The 15,593-nt window shown below is 39.5% G+C and overlaps 1 protein-coding gene across 2 annotated transcripts in view; it reads right to left on the bottom strand.

The window, feature by feature from the left end:
* GAP43 (growth associated protein 43) overlaps nt 1–15,593 on the bottom strand; it is a 125,010-nt gene that overhangs the window by 32,822 nt on the left and 76,595 nt on the right. For both annotated transcript variants that reach the window (XM_027061988.2, XM_015086333.3), the window contains exon 2: nt 11,139–11,748. In XM_027061988.2, the coding sequence (XP_026917789.1) occupies nt 11,139–11,748 (610 nt within the window). The remainder of the gene's footprint in view (nt 1–11,138; nt 11,749–15,593) is intronic.

The following is a 15,593-nucleotide window of genomic DNA, read 5'->3' as shown; positions in this document are numbered from 1 at the left end:
TTTATTACATTATTAGAATATATTGATTTGGGGTATGATAGAGCTGGCTCACATTGGCTACTGAAAGTAAGTTGTTAGCATCGCTGCCCATTTGTGTGTTCAATGACAACACATTGGTAGCCTGAAATCAGCTACAATCAGGGTATTTGTACCACAGAAATTGGCAAATACTACAAATCAAGGCTTTTTGAGTTTGGGTTTTTGTTTTTGTTTTGTTTTGTTTTGTTTTGTTTTGTTTTGTTTTGTTTTGTTTTGGAGAGCCAGCTGACCAGCATATCACTGCAGATATCTGATAGAGCCGTGAATCCCGAATGATACATGTTTTGGGTTTGTTTTGTTTTGTTTGTTTGTTTTTTACACTGTAACATATATCCATGCACAATCATCAGGAAACTCAGATGGCAAAGGCCAGACAGTGACTAAAATGCATATAGGGAGAGAGTGGGAAGGAGAAAGATTATTCTTTAATACCTTAAAATATGATAAATGCTCATTCTAGCTCATATACCAAACAAATCCTATGATGGTGAATTCTGATGTGATAGACACACCCAGAGTTCCAGACTTTTGAACATGAAAACCGATTTCTTCATTTATTGTGAGGTACTCTTGCAAAAGCCTGCTTTATCAGGATGTTAGGGAAGTAGAGAAGGCTTTTCCTTTAAAGAAATTCAAAAGCAATGTGTAATCTGACAACTGCATGAACCTTGTATCCAGATGGCTCTCAGCATAGCCCCCAAACAGTGTTACATCTTAAAGGTCTACCTTTCTGCTGGGGTGAAAAACATGCATAAATAGCAAACCAGAAAGTGACAAGATTTTGCTTCATTTTTACCCTCTGCTTTTCCTTTTTTAAAAACTGGTAAGAAAGAGGAAACTGACGTGTATTTTCTAACAGAAGCCAGGTTCTGTTCTCCACCTAGTATAGGTAAGCCCTCCATGTTTAAAGAGAAGGAAGGAGGGAAACAAACATCTTCCACTGCTGCTTTTCTTTCCAAAACAATCTAATTACACCAGTGGGAAAATACTGCAAACTCATGGCTAACCTCTGGGCTTTCTCAGACCTTTTGAATGGACTAGAGACAGTTTCATACAGTGGGGGCCTGTCTTCTTTTTATCAAATACATGACAGTTGCTTCAAGTTTAAGTTTATATGTGGGGAAAAAATCTATTCAGACTCCCACTCCAACATCCTTCATGGCCTATAGCCTGAATGGCTCACAAGCTATACATAATTATGTTTTATAGCACCGTGGGGAAGGAAAAGAAGCAACAGGACTGCGGAAGCCTGTCTTCTGGTCTCTGTCCCAACACTGTGGGTTTGGGAACATATTAACAATTCATCCTATCGTGGGGGCACAGCAGGTTCAGGAGACTCTTAACACCCTGTGAAAATTACTTAAACATGTCAGATGAAGAAAAGGAGCCAAAGAACCTGGGAGATCACTCCTTCTCCCGGCTGTACCTGTCACACACTGGCACAAGCCCCACACAGGTCACTCATGGGGCTGGAACGAAATTAATCACCTGCTTTCAGAAGGGAGCCGCTTTGGTTTCCTCTAGTTCTCAATATGCTTCTGAACACAATGCAAAATGCTCACTCTGGTCTCTGAACAGTTTGAAATCTAGCTACCTCAGGGATGACGTATGCCTCTGAGTAACAGCGAAATTTCCAGCAAGCTCTGTATTCAGCTTCCAAAATAGCAAGAAAGGTTGACAGCAGCACAGCTTTCTGTTTAAGCCAGTGTCTACCTCCCCTTGTCACTTAGAATCTGCATAGAGGTTGGGATGTGTCATAACATGGGCACTGTTGAGCTATTTTAGAAACAGTGGTGATCCTGAGATCCTCTGTCCAACACTTTTGTTCTAGGAAAGGGTAAACTTACTCCCAAAGAATGCAAGGAATTTGCCTGCCCAAAGTGTTAAGGTTAGAATCCAGTCTCTTAGGGCAGTTTAGGACTTTCTCTACTGTAATAACATTGTTCACTCATTCTTAGCTCATTCATCAAGTATTTACTGGCTGCCTTCTATTTCCCAATCATTGTTATAGGTGTCAGGGACTCAACAATAAACAGAACATACCATGGAGCTACCTTCCCCACTAAGGATTAATCTTCAATAGCTGCTGCTGAATTATGACTTGAATTAAGTTATTGTGATTTTTGTGTGAGTTTGAATGAAAGGTAGTTTCTCAAGTTGCTTTTTTTTTTTTTAAATAAAAAATACCCCCTTTTTAGTAGATACATGTTGTCCTTCAAGACTCAGCAGAGGTAACCTCTACACCAAGAAGTCTTCCTGGACTATTTCCTCCTATTTAGCTTATACAGAAATTTAATTTTCACACACTATAAATTTCATCATAGATAGCCTTAGTCCTGACTCCTAGCTCTCCCCATCTCTCTGTACATTCCAATAACACAACCAGCAGAGAAAGGAGAGATGCTCTCTACACATATCTTCGGAAAGACAGTGTTCCCGAAGCCATCCATCCACCTCCTTCCCTCACCCCTGACTTCTTGACGGTCTTAAGAGTGAAAACACATGTATGTAGTTTATTATTTTTCCAGATTTTCTCTGACAGCCTGAACTCACCGGCAGGCCTTCCCTACATGTCAGATCTGTGTGTGTGTGTGTGTGTGTGTATGTGTGTGTGCATGAGTGTACACACATGTGCTAGTGCGTTGGCAGAAGAGTATGCTACATAAATAGATACAATGCTTAAGCATATCTAAGTTAAATCTTTCACCTTTTCATATCCCAAAGAGAATATTCTGGCAGGGCTATAAAAATGTTCATTCCCACTCTATCTGAGAAATGCACACATCCACCATGCACCAGCAAGAAGGGATCACTTTAGGTGAATGGTTTCTGGTTTCTATTACAAAATCCAAACTATTCTACTACGTAATACTGGAAAAATATATTTAAAAAAAAAAAGCTAGCCTCAGGACTTACTTGACTATATAGACACTTCCAGGAAAGAATACTATACATGACTTACAAGAAAAGGCACCTAGCCTTCCTACGGTATTTTTTCCCCTTGAAGATATTTAGGAATGGTAGTCTCTATTCCAAATAGAATAGTATGAGATGATCAAACTGGAATGTTTTATCTTCTACATTCCTGTAATTTGTGATCTTAGGATTGAAAATATGTGTGAGAACTGCTAAGTAATCACAACTAAGTTGTACGTCATCTAAACTGTTTTTTTCTTGGAATATATGATAGCCCAATTCTAACCACTTAGGCCTGTTAGCTAATTTCACTAAGGGTGTAAGATCCAATTACTGTGATTGTAGAATACATAAAAGAATTGGAGGAAAGTTGTATTAGGCCCATCCATATAATTCTTATGTTTTAGTGACACTCTACAGACAAAATTTTTAAAATTATCAACCACAATTGCCTATCAGATGCAACCATTGCTGTACACAGGAATCCAAGGCTTTACATACTCTTGAAGTGGTTTTAATTATTTTCATAAATAAGATGGGTATCAAAATAAATCGTGAATTACGTCTAAGAAGACAGTGAAACTACTGACAGTAAATTATGGCCACGATAGCTGTAGATTTTCATCTCAGACACAGAGTCAGCAGGGGTATAAGCAAGAGTCTAACCATATCAGAAAACATCATTGTCAACTCCTCATTTTCGATCTCAAGTATAAGGCGGGTTAGAAAATTTCCCTGAGTTTGTTTTGCAGTCTCCTGGGCCTCCAGTATAACCATAAGCTTTCGTAGAGTTGACTCTTCCTGGATTCTTTGCCCCTCTTTTTATTACTGCTCTGTCCCCTAAACCCACTTGGCTAATAGTTTAGAAAATAAAGCCCTGCAGGAAATCAAGCATGGTTGAATAAGAGGTCATGTGCCTACACTTCAAAGATTCCTCTTTAGTCAATCATTGCATACTTGCCTTTGGGAGCTAAGAGGCAGAGAAAACCTAGTTGAGCAACACTTACTTTGTGGGTGTTGGAACTAAGCCCAGCGGGTAGAAGGGCTGGCCCGGAATCACAGCAGGACCTGAACACAAACCCAGGTCCCTTGATTTTAGGGGGTGTTTAGTCTATTATGCTGAAAATACAGAGCGTTGGCACCAGATACTTCCTATAAGATATTAGATCTATTAAAAACATGGATTCTATTCATCAGCCTTATGAAAAAAATTTATGGGCAATTCTTTTAAATAAGCCCAGAAATAAATTATTAGCTTAGGGAGCCAAGCTTTATTGCTGTGAGATCAGTAACTGGCTAAAGCTATTTAGAAGGCAGAGATTCAAGTTTTCCTGATGATAGGTATTGATACGAGGTTCAGCACCTGATTCAGTCATTTTATTATGACGCAAAATTCACCCAGGACTAAGAGGGCTGGCAAAACTTATACATCCTTTCAAACCTCTCCCTCCTCTTTATGCATGTTGCAAAAACATCATCTTGGGGGATCTTTAAGGGCTCAGGTCCTGTAGCTTGAAGGAGCACCATTGGTTTCCTTCTTTCTTCCCTTTTAAGTCTGGTTATAGAAAGCCTTCCTTTCTTTATTTAACGAAGCTATGATTGTGAGAAGGAAATAAGAGTAATGACCACTCAGTGCTTTCTAGTCCATTAGATTGAGTGCTCTGCTTTCTCTCCATGTTTAGCCAAATGGACTGACTGTGTAAGCCTTGGGGCTTTTAGTTCTGTCTCCTCCTCCTTTTAATCCTTCTGGGAATCTGTGTGCATGGGTATATGTGCAGACAAAAGAAAATATATTTGATGAATATACATTAGCATCTGAAAATATTCTGTATTTTAAGAAATACGGTTTCATTTTCAGCTCCAAATATAGTTTTACCACTTTAAAATTAGCAGAGTTACTTACATGCCTTTCTGGTTATTAGCTTTGTTTATGAGGCAATAGCAGCTATTTAATATGAGCTAATAAAATAGGTAATAGAATAGGTAAAAGCCTTCGTAGTATGAGTTTCTTGACTCTAAAGCATCTCTTATCTTTTGTCAGCTTACATTTTTTTTAAACGAAGAGAGAGTGATGGCTCTTCAATCTATTAATCTCCATTAAGTTCTTTATATTATTTTAATCATAAATAGAAAGGTATCAGGGTCCTTTAGAAATGTACTTGCCAAAAGGGAGGAAAAAGATATAAATAAGAATTTTAAAAGATACTAATTTTGATAAGCCAAATTCAGAGTAGGGATCACCTAGAACACATGAAATCGCTTCTGTCTGATTGAGATCTGAAAATTTCACTTTCCAGTGTTCAGCTCTCCCAGCATATGAAATGGAGTTAGTAGCACTTCTGTCAAGAATAGTCAATTTTGACTGATCTTTATAGCTCTCTTGGGCCTAATAAAACAGTACTTGAAGGATTTTCACACTAGGAACCCAAGATTCAGAACTACTTTACTATTCCCAATAATTTGGGGGGTGATGGAGCTGTGAGGAATTATGATCAGGGAGTATGGTTAATTATTGGTTACTCATCTATAAAAGTAATCACTCATGATTCCTAGACAAGGGTCTATAGGTCTAATTATACAAATGAGAAGGCGGCTCTTAGATATCCCTCTCATCTTCGTTTCTTTCAGAATAATACTTGCAGGAGTGTCAGGGTTCAACGCATGACCTCTGTAATCAGGCCGTCAGGGCTCAGCCCCTGGTTCAGCCACTTGCTGGCTGTTGACAACCATCAGGTGCTGCAATCTCTCTGACCTTCAGATTCCTCATCTGTAAAAGTACTTACACACAGAGTATTTCTGATGGCTAAATGGGATAATCCACAGACAGCACTCAGCATATGGTCACTTGATAAATCCTCATTAAGTGCTACCCATGATAAAAACTATGTATTTTAAATCTCGAAAAAAAAAAACCTTAAAAACCAACTCTCCCAGACCCTCCTTTCAAAGATGAGCCAACTCAAGCCAGGCAAAAAGCAATGACTTGCCTAAAATCTAACAGCTGGTTAGTAAAAACATTGACATAGAACCCTGGTGTCCTTATCCCAGCCCAGCGTTCTTTCCTCCGCATTACCTTACTGGGCACACAGGATATAGGATGGCCCAGGAAAATCCTGGTTGGGATTGCCCAACAATAATCAGAAAGTGGTTGCAACTACTAAGCGAAAGAGAAAATGCGGGAACTGAGATACAACAGCACCTTGAAAGAGATGTAAAGAACTCCAGGGCTAAAACTAAGGTGAGGATTTAGAGTTCTATCAGTTTGACCCCTTGGTTTGTCACTGAATGTGTCTGTGGGCAGAATATGCATTTACTTTGCCTCTATTCTCAGAATGTAAAAGCAGAAAGGAAAATATTACTGAACGCCAGTGGATTGCTGTCAAGAAAAGCCAATAAAAATGATTACTCTAGCAGTATAAAAATGCTCCATAAAAACTTAATAATCAACAGTTTTTAAGCAGGATGCCACTGAGTATCTGATGGAGTGCCCACGTTTTATAGACAACATTTATGGGCTTTCACAACCCAAATTTTCACTCTTTATGAGTTGTGTATAAATTTGGGACGTGGTTGAAACCACATCTCAAATCAGAACTGCTTATGAGGCGCCCTGCCAAGTAAGTGTAAATATCCTCTGGAAATCTCACATCTAACACAGAGCTTGGTGGACGAGGATCTGTCTTTTGGAGAGCTAAAAATATTATGGATGGTTACCCTGGGCCTTAGGAAAATGTTGTTTGGAGGAACATAAAGAATTGCCCCAAATCCAGAAACACAGGCTGGGTATTTCATTTTCTTACACTTAATTATGATTCCAGAAACTATAACTTTTGCATCCATTATTTTTGCTAACAGTTTGGCAATTGAGACACACATTACATAAAAACTTTTTTTATCATGCTTCAAACTGCACAAAGCACTGTCTCATTCATGTTTTGCTCCACAGTGCCTTGCCATACCTTTGGCATCCTCCATACCTCTTGCAGAATTTAATGGAGTCGGTATTATTACTGTGATTGTTCTCAACACCATTCTCTGAATTTCATCCCACACCCACTACTGGATCAGGACTCTTTAAGATCAGTGGCCATATTTACTCGTCTTTGTGATCCTAATGCCACACACAGTAAAAAGTTGACATAAATGGAAGAAAAAAAAAAAAGAAAAAAAAAGAAAGAAGGAAGAAAAAGAAAGAGGGAGAGGGGGAAGGAGGAAGGAAGCAAAAAAGGGAAGAAAAAAGAGGTAGTTAATTTTTCTGTTCAGACAAATAAAACTCCCCTGTTTCTAAGATCATTATTGACGATCCCAGATAGAAAGAGGCAATGAGATTATGAAAATAAAATGCAGCCAAGTTCAACCTAAAGAAAACCTAGGGTAACTCAGAGTTATACCTGTTAGTAGTATCAGTCAAGTACCCTGTGGCAACCACCTAGTCAAGCTCTCTGATTTCCAGCCACCTGGATGGGTTACTCTGGTAGTGTTGCATCACTGCATATGGCCACGTAGAAATTCTGGAGTCCCCTATTGGGGAAAGTCAATACGATATCATGGAGAAGAGACACAGCAAAATTCTTTCACTGAGAGCCCAATGAACACAGTGTGACATTGCTCAGCAGGAGACACCAAGAACATTATCATTAAAGGCAGCTTGAAAGTTCTCTCCTCATGGCTAAAGGGGAGCAGGGTCCTAGATATGCCTAAATACTCCTCCTCCTATAAAAGAATCATCATCAGAAAAGCACTGAAGTCTCTTGGTCATAGGCATATCAAGAGATGGGCAGGGAGAGTGGCAAAGCAGAGGCAGGGAGATATAGTTGGGTGATTTAAAACAAAAAAAAAAAAAAAAAAGGAAAGAAAAAAAAACCTAACCAACTCCAAAGGTTAATGTAAAGAGCATCCACCTGTAATAATCCCATAAATCCCATAAATAATCCCATAAATAAAAGAAGTGAAATAGGGGCGCCTGGGTGGCGCAGTCGGTTAAGCGTCCGACTTCAGCCAGGTCACGATCTCACGGTCCGTGAGTTCGAGCCCCGCATCAGGCTCTGGGCTGATGGCTCAGAGCCTGGAGCCTGTTTCTGATTCTGTGTCTCCCTCTCTCTCTGCCCCTCCCCCGTTCATGCTCTGTCTCTCTCTGTCCCAAAAATAAATAAACATTCAAAAAAAAAAGAAAATTAAAAAAAAAGAAGTGAAACAACATATTTATAATTTACAAAGCATTTCCATTTGTATTAAAGCAGTGATGAGATTTAGTCCAAATTGTTTGACTCTCTTGCTGACAGAAATTATTGTCCTGAATTCTACTGAGTGACTTGTTCTGCCCCGAACCCCACTCCACTCTCTCTGCTTGTCTCTCTATACCCATCCAGACAGCCGTGGAATCCTACAGCAACCCAGGGTAGCCATCTGTTTCCAGACAGTGGAGCTCAATTGGAAATACTGTTATTTTAACCTGGACTAGAATGAAATCCAATGGGAGATAGAGGAAAACGTGGTACAGGGCTCCTGGGAATTGAGGCCTGCTATGCCGTGATAGATCTCCCTGTCACCTCTAGTTTCTATGATTCTTGAGATTCACATATCTGGGTAATTTGTGCTTGTCACAAACAGCAGACAAGGCTAATAGACACATCAGTCGGGATAGAAACTACAGGCAGCATTTCAGAATGTAACCAACATGACAATGCCTGCCCCAAACTCAGAAGCAGTGTAAAATAAAGTGTCTTTTGTGATTACTTTCAAGTACTTCATCCACAGTTTCAATTACCTTGCAATGTACATTTTAAACTCAGACTAATTGAGACATTTTTCAGTTGGAATTTGTAAAATTGAGGTTTTTGTTTGCTTACAAAAACCCAACACATTTTTAATCAAATTAAGTGAATAGAGTAAGCCAGGTTGCAGAAGGAATAAGAGTGAGTGAACAAATTATTATCTACAAATTAAATCTAGTCAATTTCATTCATTCATCCATCACTAGACATTTACTGAGCACGTACTAGATAAAATACTTTATTAATTCATTTGGAATCACCATAATGTGCAAAATAATGAAACCGAATTTCCTTAAAATTTTTAGACTTTCTCATTGATTCAAGCAGTCCCTCTTTCTATTGATCCAAATCATGAGCACAAACCTAAAATCACATCACATCTTTGTTTATTCTCATAACGTTAGAAATTGCAACTTAAAAAATATGACTTTGGCAATTTGTTTTTAAAATCATGATTAATTTTTAAATTTACGAAAATAACATAATAGGTAGTGCGTCATACATAAAGTGATTTCCAGCCATCATACCTGAGACTATAACCTTAAACCTAAAGAAAAACAGTTAATTCTCTTAATTATAAGGAACAAACTGATGGTTATCAGAGGGGAGGTGAGTGGGGGGATGGGTGTAATAGGTGATGGGGATTAAGAAAATACCATAGTCCAGGTGGCTTATAAACAGCAGACATTTATTATTATCATGATGAGCACCAGGTGACGTATGGAATTGTTGAATCACTATATTGTACACCTGAAACTAATATAACACTATATGTTAACTGACTGCAATTACAATAAAAAACAAAACAAAACAAAACAAAAAACAACCAAAAAAGTAGTTAACGAGGTTTGTTCTGCTGAGTAAATTAAAATCAACACACCATTCTTCATCATGTGCCTTACCTTTTCTAGGGAAATATCCCCATCTTCTTAACCACAAGGTCTGACCCCTGGGGCAGGTATGTAGTTAGAATAAAGATTTAAAATGAGTCACTGGTAAAAAGAGTTGTGTGATCTGTCTGGGGCTAGGGAATGCTAATAACAATAATAATTAATATAGTCTGGCTTCTTACAGAATTTAGGGGTTAAGGTGAAAGAAGTTGACTTGAAAATATCTAAAATAAACATCTGCCATATTGTAGTATCTAATTTTGTATCTAAAATGAACATCAAGGCAAATGTCCAATGATTACTTTCTCAATATAATGGTCAGATGCCAAAATATTTCCCTCTTGGAGGAGGTCCTTTCTCAAGGGCACAATGTGGTCCGGTCCAAATGTGGGTCCTTGGACACATCATGGGTTAAGTTCACAAAATTTGAAAGAAGTAAACCCAAACTTTTAAACTGGCACAGAAGCAACTTTATCTTTAAAGTCTTTGAGGCTGAAAGGTATTCATGGGTCATATTAGGCTAGAGAAAAATCTTGGAGACTGTTGACCTCCTTCACCACTACAGATGGTTAGGGTGAGAGATGGGTCTAGTCTCCAGAGGTGAAGTTCTGTTAAATCGATCTTGCTCTGAGAATGCTCTACTCCAATTCTGCACAGGCTTTTTGGGCCATAATAGTGAAAACACTCCAGATTTCAAGTAAGAGCTCCAAACCAAAGAGAATCCAGTTCCTTTTTATAATCATAGTCAATCCTCAATTATTTATGCATATGGTAGAAAGTCGCATCTTCAATAGTAAGATGATAATTTATGTTTGACTTCACAGCATGTTCTATATTTGGGGTTTTTCTTTTGTTTTTGGCAACGTCAACAGACTTATTTTCCTAATTAGTTTGACCCTGATTCAATGTTACAATTAACATTCTCTGAGCGTACACACACATATTCACACTACTCACCAATTGATGGTGGGGAGAATGCCCAGAAACATACTGTGGGATAGGCAAAGGTGGTCTGAGATTATGTTTTTGCTGCCAGCAATTCACAAACTAGATCATCTGGATCAATAGGGAGTTGGCTGTACTTATAACCAGGCACTTCCTAGAGCCAAATAATCACATTAGCTGATTCCCATCTATAAAATATATGTAGTCTCAGTAATTACTTACTAAACTAAGTGTATCCAGCACACAGAATCTTTTTTTTTTTTTAAACCAGGATTACCTAGTTTTACTATTTATGTCAATGCAGTTAACAAGATAATTGCCACATCTCGCTAGTACCAGCAGCTACACAGACCTGCCAGCGTTCTCTCGCAGCCTTGGAGATACTTGGGAATATAAGTGGCCAGACTTAGCTCGTAGTCCTGCCACTTTGGGGAATTAAGCACAGCTTCCCTTCATTTCTTGAAAACCCTTCTAGACTTTTCCCCTCTCCCTCCATGACCCTGGTGGCCTGGCCTTTCCAATAGGCCCCCTCTGGCCCACCCACCCATGGCGTGGGACCCTCGCGGTTGCTCACCTATCTTCTCCTCGGCTTGGCTGCTCTCCACAGCATCCGTTGGAGGCTGGGCTGTTGCCTTGGCAGCAGCATCCTCTGCAGCAGGGGTGGTGGCGGCAGCAGCAGCAGTGACAGCAGCAGGCACATCGGCTTGTTTAGGCTCCTCCTTGGCTGGGGCGTCTTCGGCCTTGGAGGACGGCGAGTTGTCAGTGGAAGCTTTAGTGGCACTTTCTGTCTCAGCAGAGCCGGTCTTCTCCTCTGAGGGGACAGGAGCCTGGGGGGCTGCCTGCTCTGTGGCAGCATCAGGGGTGCCCTCCCCCTTCTTCTCCTCGGAAGGAGTTTCGCCTGCCTTGCCGGTTTCCTCAGGCTTGGGGCCAGAGGCAGGGGCCCCGTCAGTGGGAGTGGGACCTTCTCCCTCCTTCTTCTCCACACCGTCAGCAACAGGGGCTTCATCCTTCTCATTCCCTTCAGCCTCAGCAGCTTGGGCATCACCCTTCTTCTCTCCTTTGAGCTTTTTCCTTGTTATGTGTCCACGGAAGCTAGCCTGAATTTTGGTCGCGGCCTTATGAGCTTTATCTTCTGGTTTGATGCCATCTTGTTCGATCTTTTGGTCCTCATCATTTTTTTCAACCTTTGTGGAGAAAAGGGGGGTTTAAAAAAAAACAAACAGAAGAGATGGAGTGATATTCTTTTCCTTCAAATCACAGCATTCAACGAATATGCATCAAATGATTTAGTTTCACTCAGGCTCCATAGTTGAAGTGAAGAGGTCAACAATACCCTGGAAATTCAAATCAAGCCTTTTTTCTCTCCATGATGGAGAATTAAGTAGACAACACATTATCTGATGGGAAAACCAATGTCCTTTTGACCTTCCAGAATCACTGGCATTATTTTATATGTATTTCTTTCCCCAGATCAATGTCTCTTCACTACCAAACTTAAACCAGCCTTTTTAAAGATGTCCCTTGATAATTCAAATTATATTCATCCTAGGTTTTCATCAAAGAGCTGTGAAAGATACTGGTTTTTCAGAGTTCCGGAAAGGGGACTCTGTGAAAAACGTGATGGCTTAAAAAAATATCATGGATGAGCACTGGGTGTTGTATGGAAACCAATTTGGCAATAAATTTCATTATATATATATATATATATATATATATATATATATATATATATACACACACATATCATGGAAAAGTCTATTTGTTTCCCCAAGATTTCAAGTCTGGTGAGGAAACCAGTAGGACTGAGGCAAAGAGTATCAGGTTTAGACAACAAATCCATCAGAGTTTAGTGCAAAATGCAGATGAGTTTCAGGGCTTTGAGGGATTTGTTCGGAATGTGACAACTCAGAATGCTGGTCACAAAATGATGTCTACTTTGACCTGTATGTGGTCTAATATCAATAGTCAACACAGAGACCTTCAATATTTGAATACAGAAAATGGCCTTTTTTTTTTTTTTTAGTGAAAAACAAAAAAAGAATGGAAAACACTGTTTCCACTTTTGAAAGAGTAGCATATATTCACTAAATCACAATTTCTTATTCCCAAAGCAATTTAAAACTAAAATTAGTTTGATATTATCATTAATAGAGTCATCCTGATACTGAAGGCAAGAGACTAGAACACAAAAATTTTTTTTTACCATTTGGTTGTAACATTTATAGAATAAAATATGCTGCAAATAACTTTTTTTCCATAAGGAAATTAAATCATAAGATAGGCAAAAAAGGTATAGTCATGAAAAGAAATGTATAAGCAAGTACACAAAATTCTACATGGCTCCATTGCTCGCCATGGTGCCCTCATATGGTTAGGTATAGTCTCCATTCATTTCTTCCTTTAACTTTTGAACATTTAACTTTTGTCCACTTTTGTGAACACTGTTGTAGGCAATGGGGAAATACAACAGTGAACAATGCAGCCAATGTCCTTCAAAAGACTACTAATAGAAGAGTGCTTATCATATGCTACATCCTGTGTTTGGCCCCAATCTTGACTTTGGCCTGATCTTGGCCTCTACTCCAGTTTAGGAGGTAAGCCACAGCAGACCAACACAGAAGTATATTTTCTATCGGTCATACCAGCTCTGTCCCAGTGATCCAGATCTTGCTAATCATAATGTAGGTCTATTTGACATTCTTTGGACAGGCATATGGGCCTGTTGCTATGTAGGTTCATCAACATGCTAGTGGATGGTAGTTTTGAAAATTAACTACATGTGAGAGTAAAAGCAGGGTTAACAATTTTCCATTAAAATTTTTAAGACAAGTTCTTCTTCTTCCTCAGTTAACTGTGCATGTATCCACACAAAGAACAAAAGAGTGGATGAAAAGCACTTTGGAGAGCCCATTGGGCTCCCTCCCCCCAATGCCATGCTGCGACACTGTTCAGTTCTCTAAGGCACTACCACCTCCCTCCATCCTGCTGCCCTTGATAACTCCTACTGGGATGCACACAGCACAATCTGGGGCACGGGAGCAGCTGTCCCTGCCAGGAACTCTCTGCTCAGAGATGGAAGCATAACCCTGTTAAATTAACAGTTGTGAATGGAGCACAGAGCCAAGATGTTGTTAATTTATTTTACTCTATCTTGAGTTTTCTGAATGAGGCACAGTCTTATATGATAGGACATCTGTACTTGGGCATTGATGCCAAGTGATCCTTTAATACAAATACTGCTTCTTGTGAAAGTAGACAAACCAATTATTTCAGAGTGGGCAGGTGTGCAGAAAAGACCCTCTGATGATTCAAAAAAGCTACAATTTTACAGCCTCCCTTTTCTCTTTAAGAACACAAAGCAAAGGGGATGAAACTTCTTTTAAAAATCTGGAAAACATAAAAAGAAGAAAGCTGAGACTCTGCATGCTATAAAGAAAGAAACTTTACATGGATAAATCAAGGCTCCTCTGTACTCTCCCCCCCACCACACCCATCTCGCTTTCTCTTTCTCCCCCTTTCTCTCTCTCTCTTCCAGTTTTTCAGATTATCTGCCACTTTAACTTTCCAAATGATCAGGACTTAAGTTTCTATACATAGCATCTATGTTACAATATCTATTTAGAGGGCTCAGACTGGGCTTGAGTGCCAAGATTGTGGGACCAGCCTCAACTGAACAATCCAAGAGTATAAGGCACACAAGAGAAGAAGGGGTACTAGGAAGGGAGAGAATCATGTAAGACCAAAGTTAGGAGAGAGAGATGAAGGCAGTCTTGTAAGAGCTAGGCAAACAAATAGGCAGGTGTACCTAAAGAGATAATCAAAGTGTTCCATGGGCATGCAGCACATTCTGGAGAAACTGCTGGACCACTTAACATCATTAGAAATTTAGGGAAACTGGATTTTAGAGATTGGTTGAAAAAAGACAACTAATATATGTTTCAGATAGAGGGAAAGAGACAGATTGAGATGAAAGGAGAGGGGAATAAGGGAAGGGGAGGAAGGAAGGGAGGCAAGGGAAAAAAACGAGCCTAACATAAGGTCAGACTTAAATGACTGAATAGAAACATCCAAAGACAAAAATATTTTAAGTAAAAACTGGGTCTTATGCTAGACAGTGTTGGATTGTAAGTGTGCATATCCTTTTTTTTTTTTTTTTGTACCTTTAATTGATTCTATTAATATGGCTTAAACTACAGGTTATTTTCTGGTAAAATTCCTTTCACAGTACTAGAGGTAATTGGACTAGGAGTACATTTTGGTGAGAGAGAAAACAAGAAGAGGACGTTTCCCAAGACTGGCTACTGGGTAACCTAATGTGTCAAGCCACATAGACCTTTTCCTAATTGGAAATATGATAACTTACCTAAGACAAAGTCTATTTGAGCCCAGAGAAACCAGAAATCACTCAGTAAAAGCAGCACGGCTCCTTCAGTTTCTAAAAATGGCCCTGAGAAGTTAAGTGACTTGCCTAAATTTATAGGGTGATTAAGTCAGTGGCCCAGGTTATACTTGACTCAGGTCCTCTTTCCTCCCACCCAACCCCAAGTCCAATTTTATTGCATTAGTGACTTGCAATATCTTAGCCTTTCTTCTGGCAGATAATCCCTAAAGCATCACGTCAACATTCTCATTCATTTATTCATTTAACAATACAGAGTGCCTATGCTAGGTACTATGGACACACTACTGAACAGATGGTACTGTATCTACCCACATAAGATTCTTTTTTTTTTAATTTTTTTACACTTATTTATTTTTAAGAGAGAGAGAGAGCACAAGTGGGGTAGGGTCAGAGAAAGAAGGAGACACAGAATCCGAGGCAGGCTCCAGGCTCCGAGCTGTCAGCACAGAGCCCAACGCGGGGCTCAAACTCACAAACCGTGAGATCATGACCTGAGCCGAGGTCGAACACTTGACCGACTGAGCCACCCAGGTGCCCCCATAAAATTCTTTTGTAAGTATGCTTTTGGGAGAGAAATAACCTCATGGTGCTTTAACAATCATTAATTTCCCAGGAATTCACAGTAGA

The sequence above is a fragment of the Acinonyx jubatus genome, chromosome C2 (assembly GCF_027475565.1).
Source record: "Acinonyx jubatus isolate Ajub_Pintada_27869175 chromosome C2, VMU_Ajub_asm_v1.0, whole genome shotgun sequence".
NCBI lineage: Eukaryota > Metazoa > Chordata > Mammalia > Carnivora > Felidae > Acinonyx > Acinonyx jubatus.
Note: the sequence above shows the minus strand (reverse complement) of the source record. Positions and strands in the feature narration are given on the sequence as shown.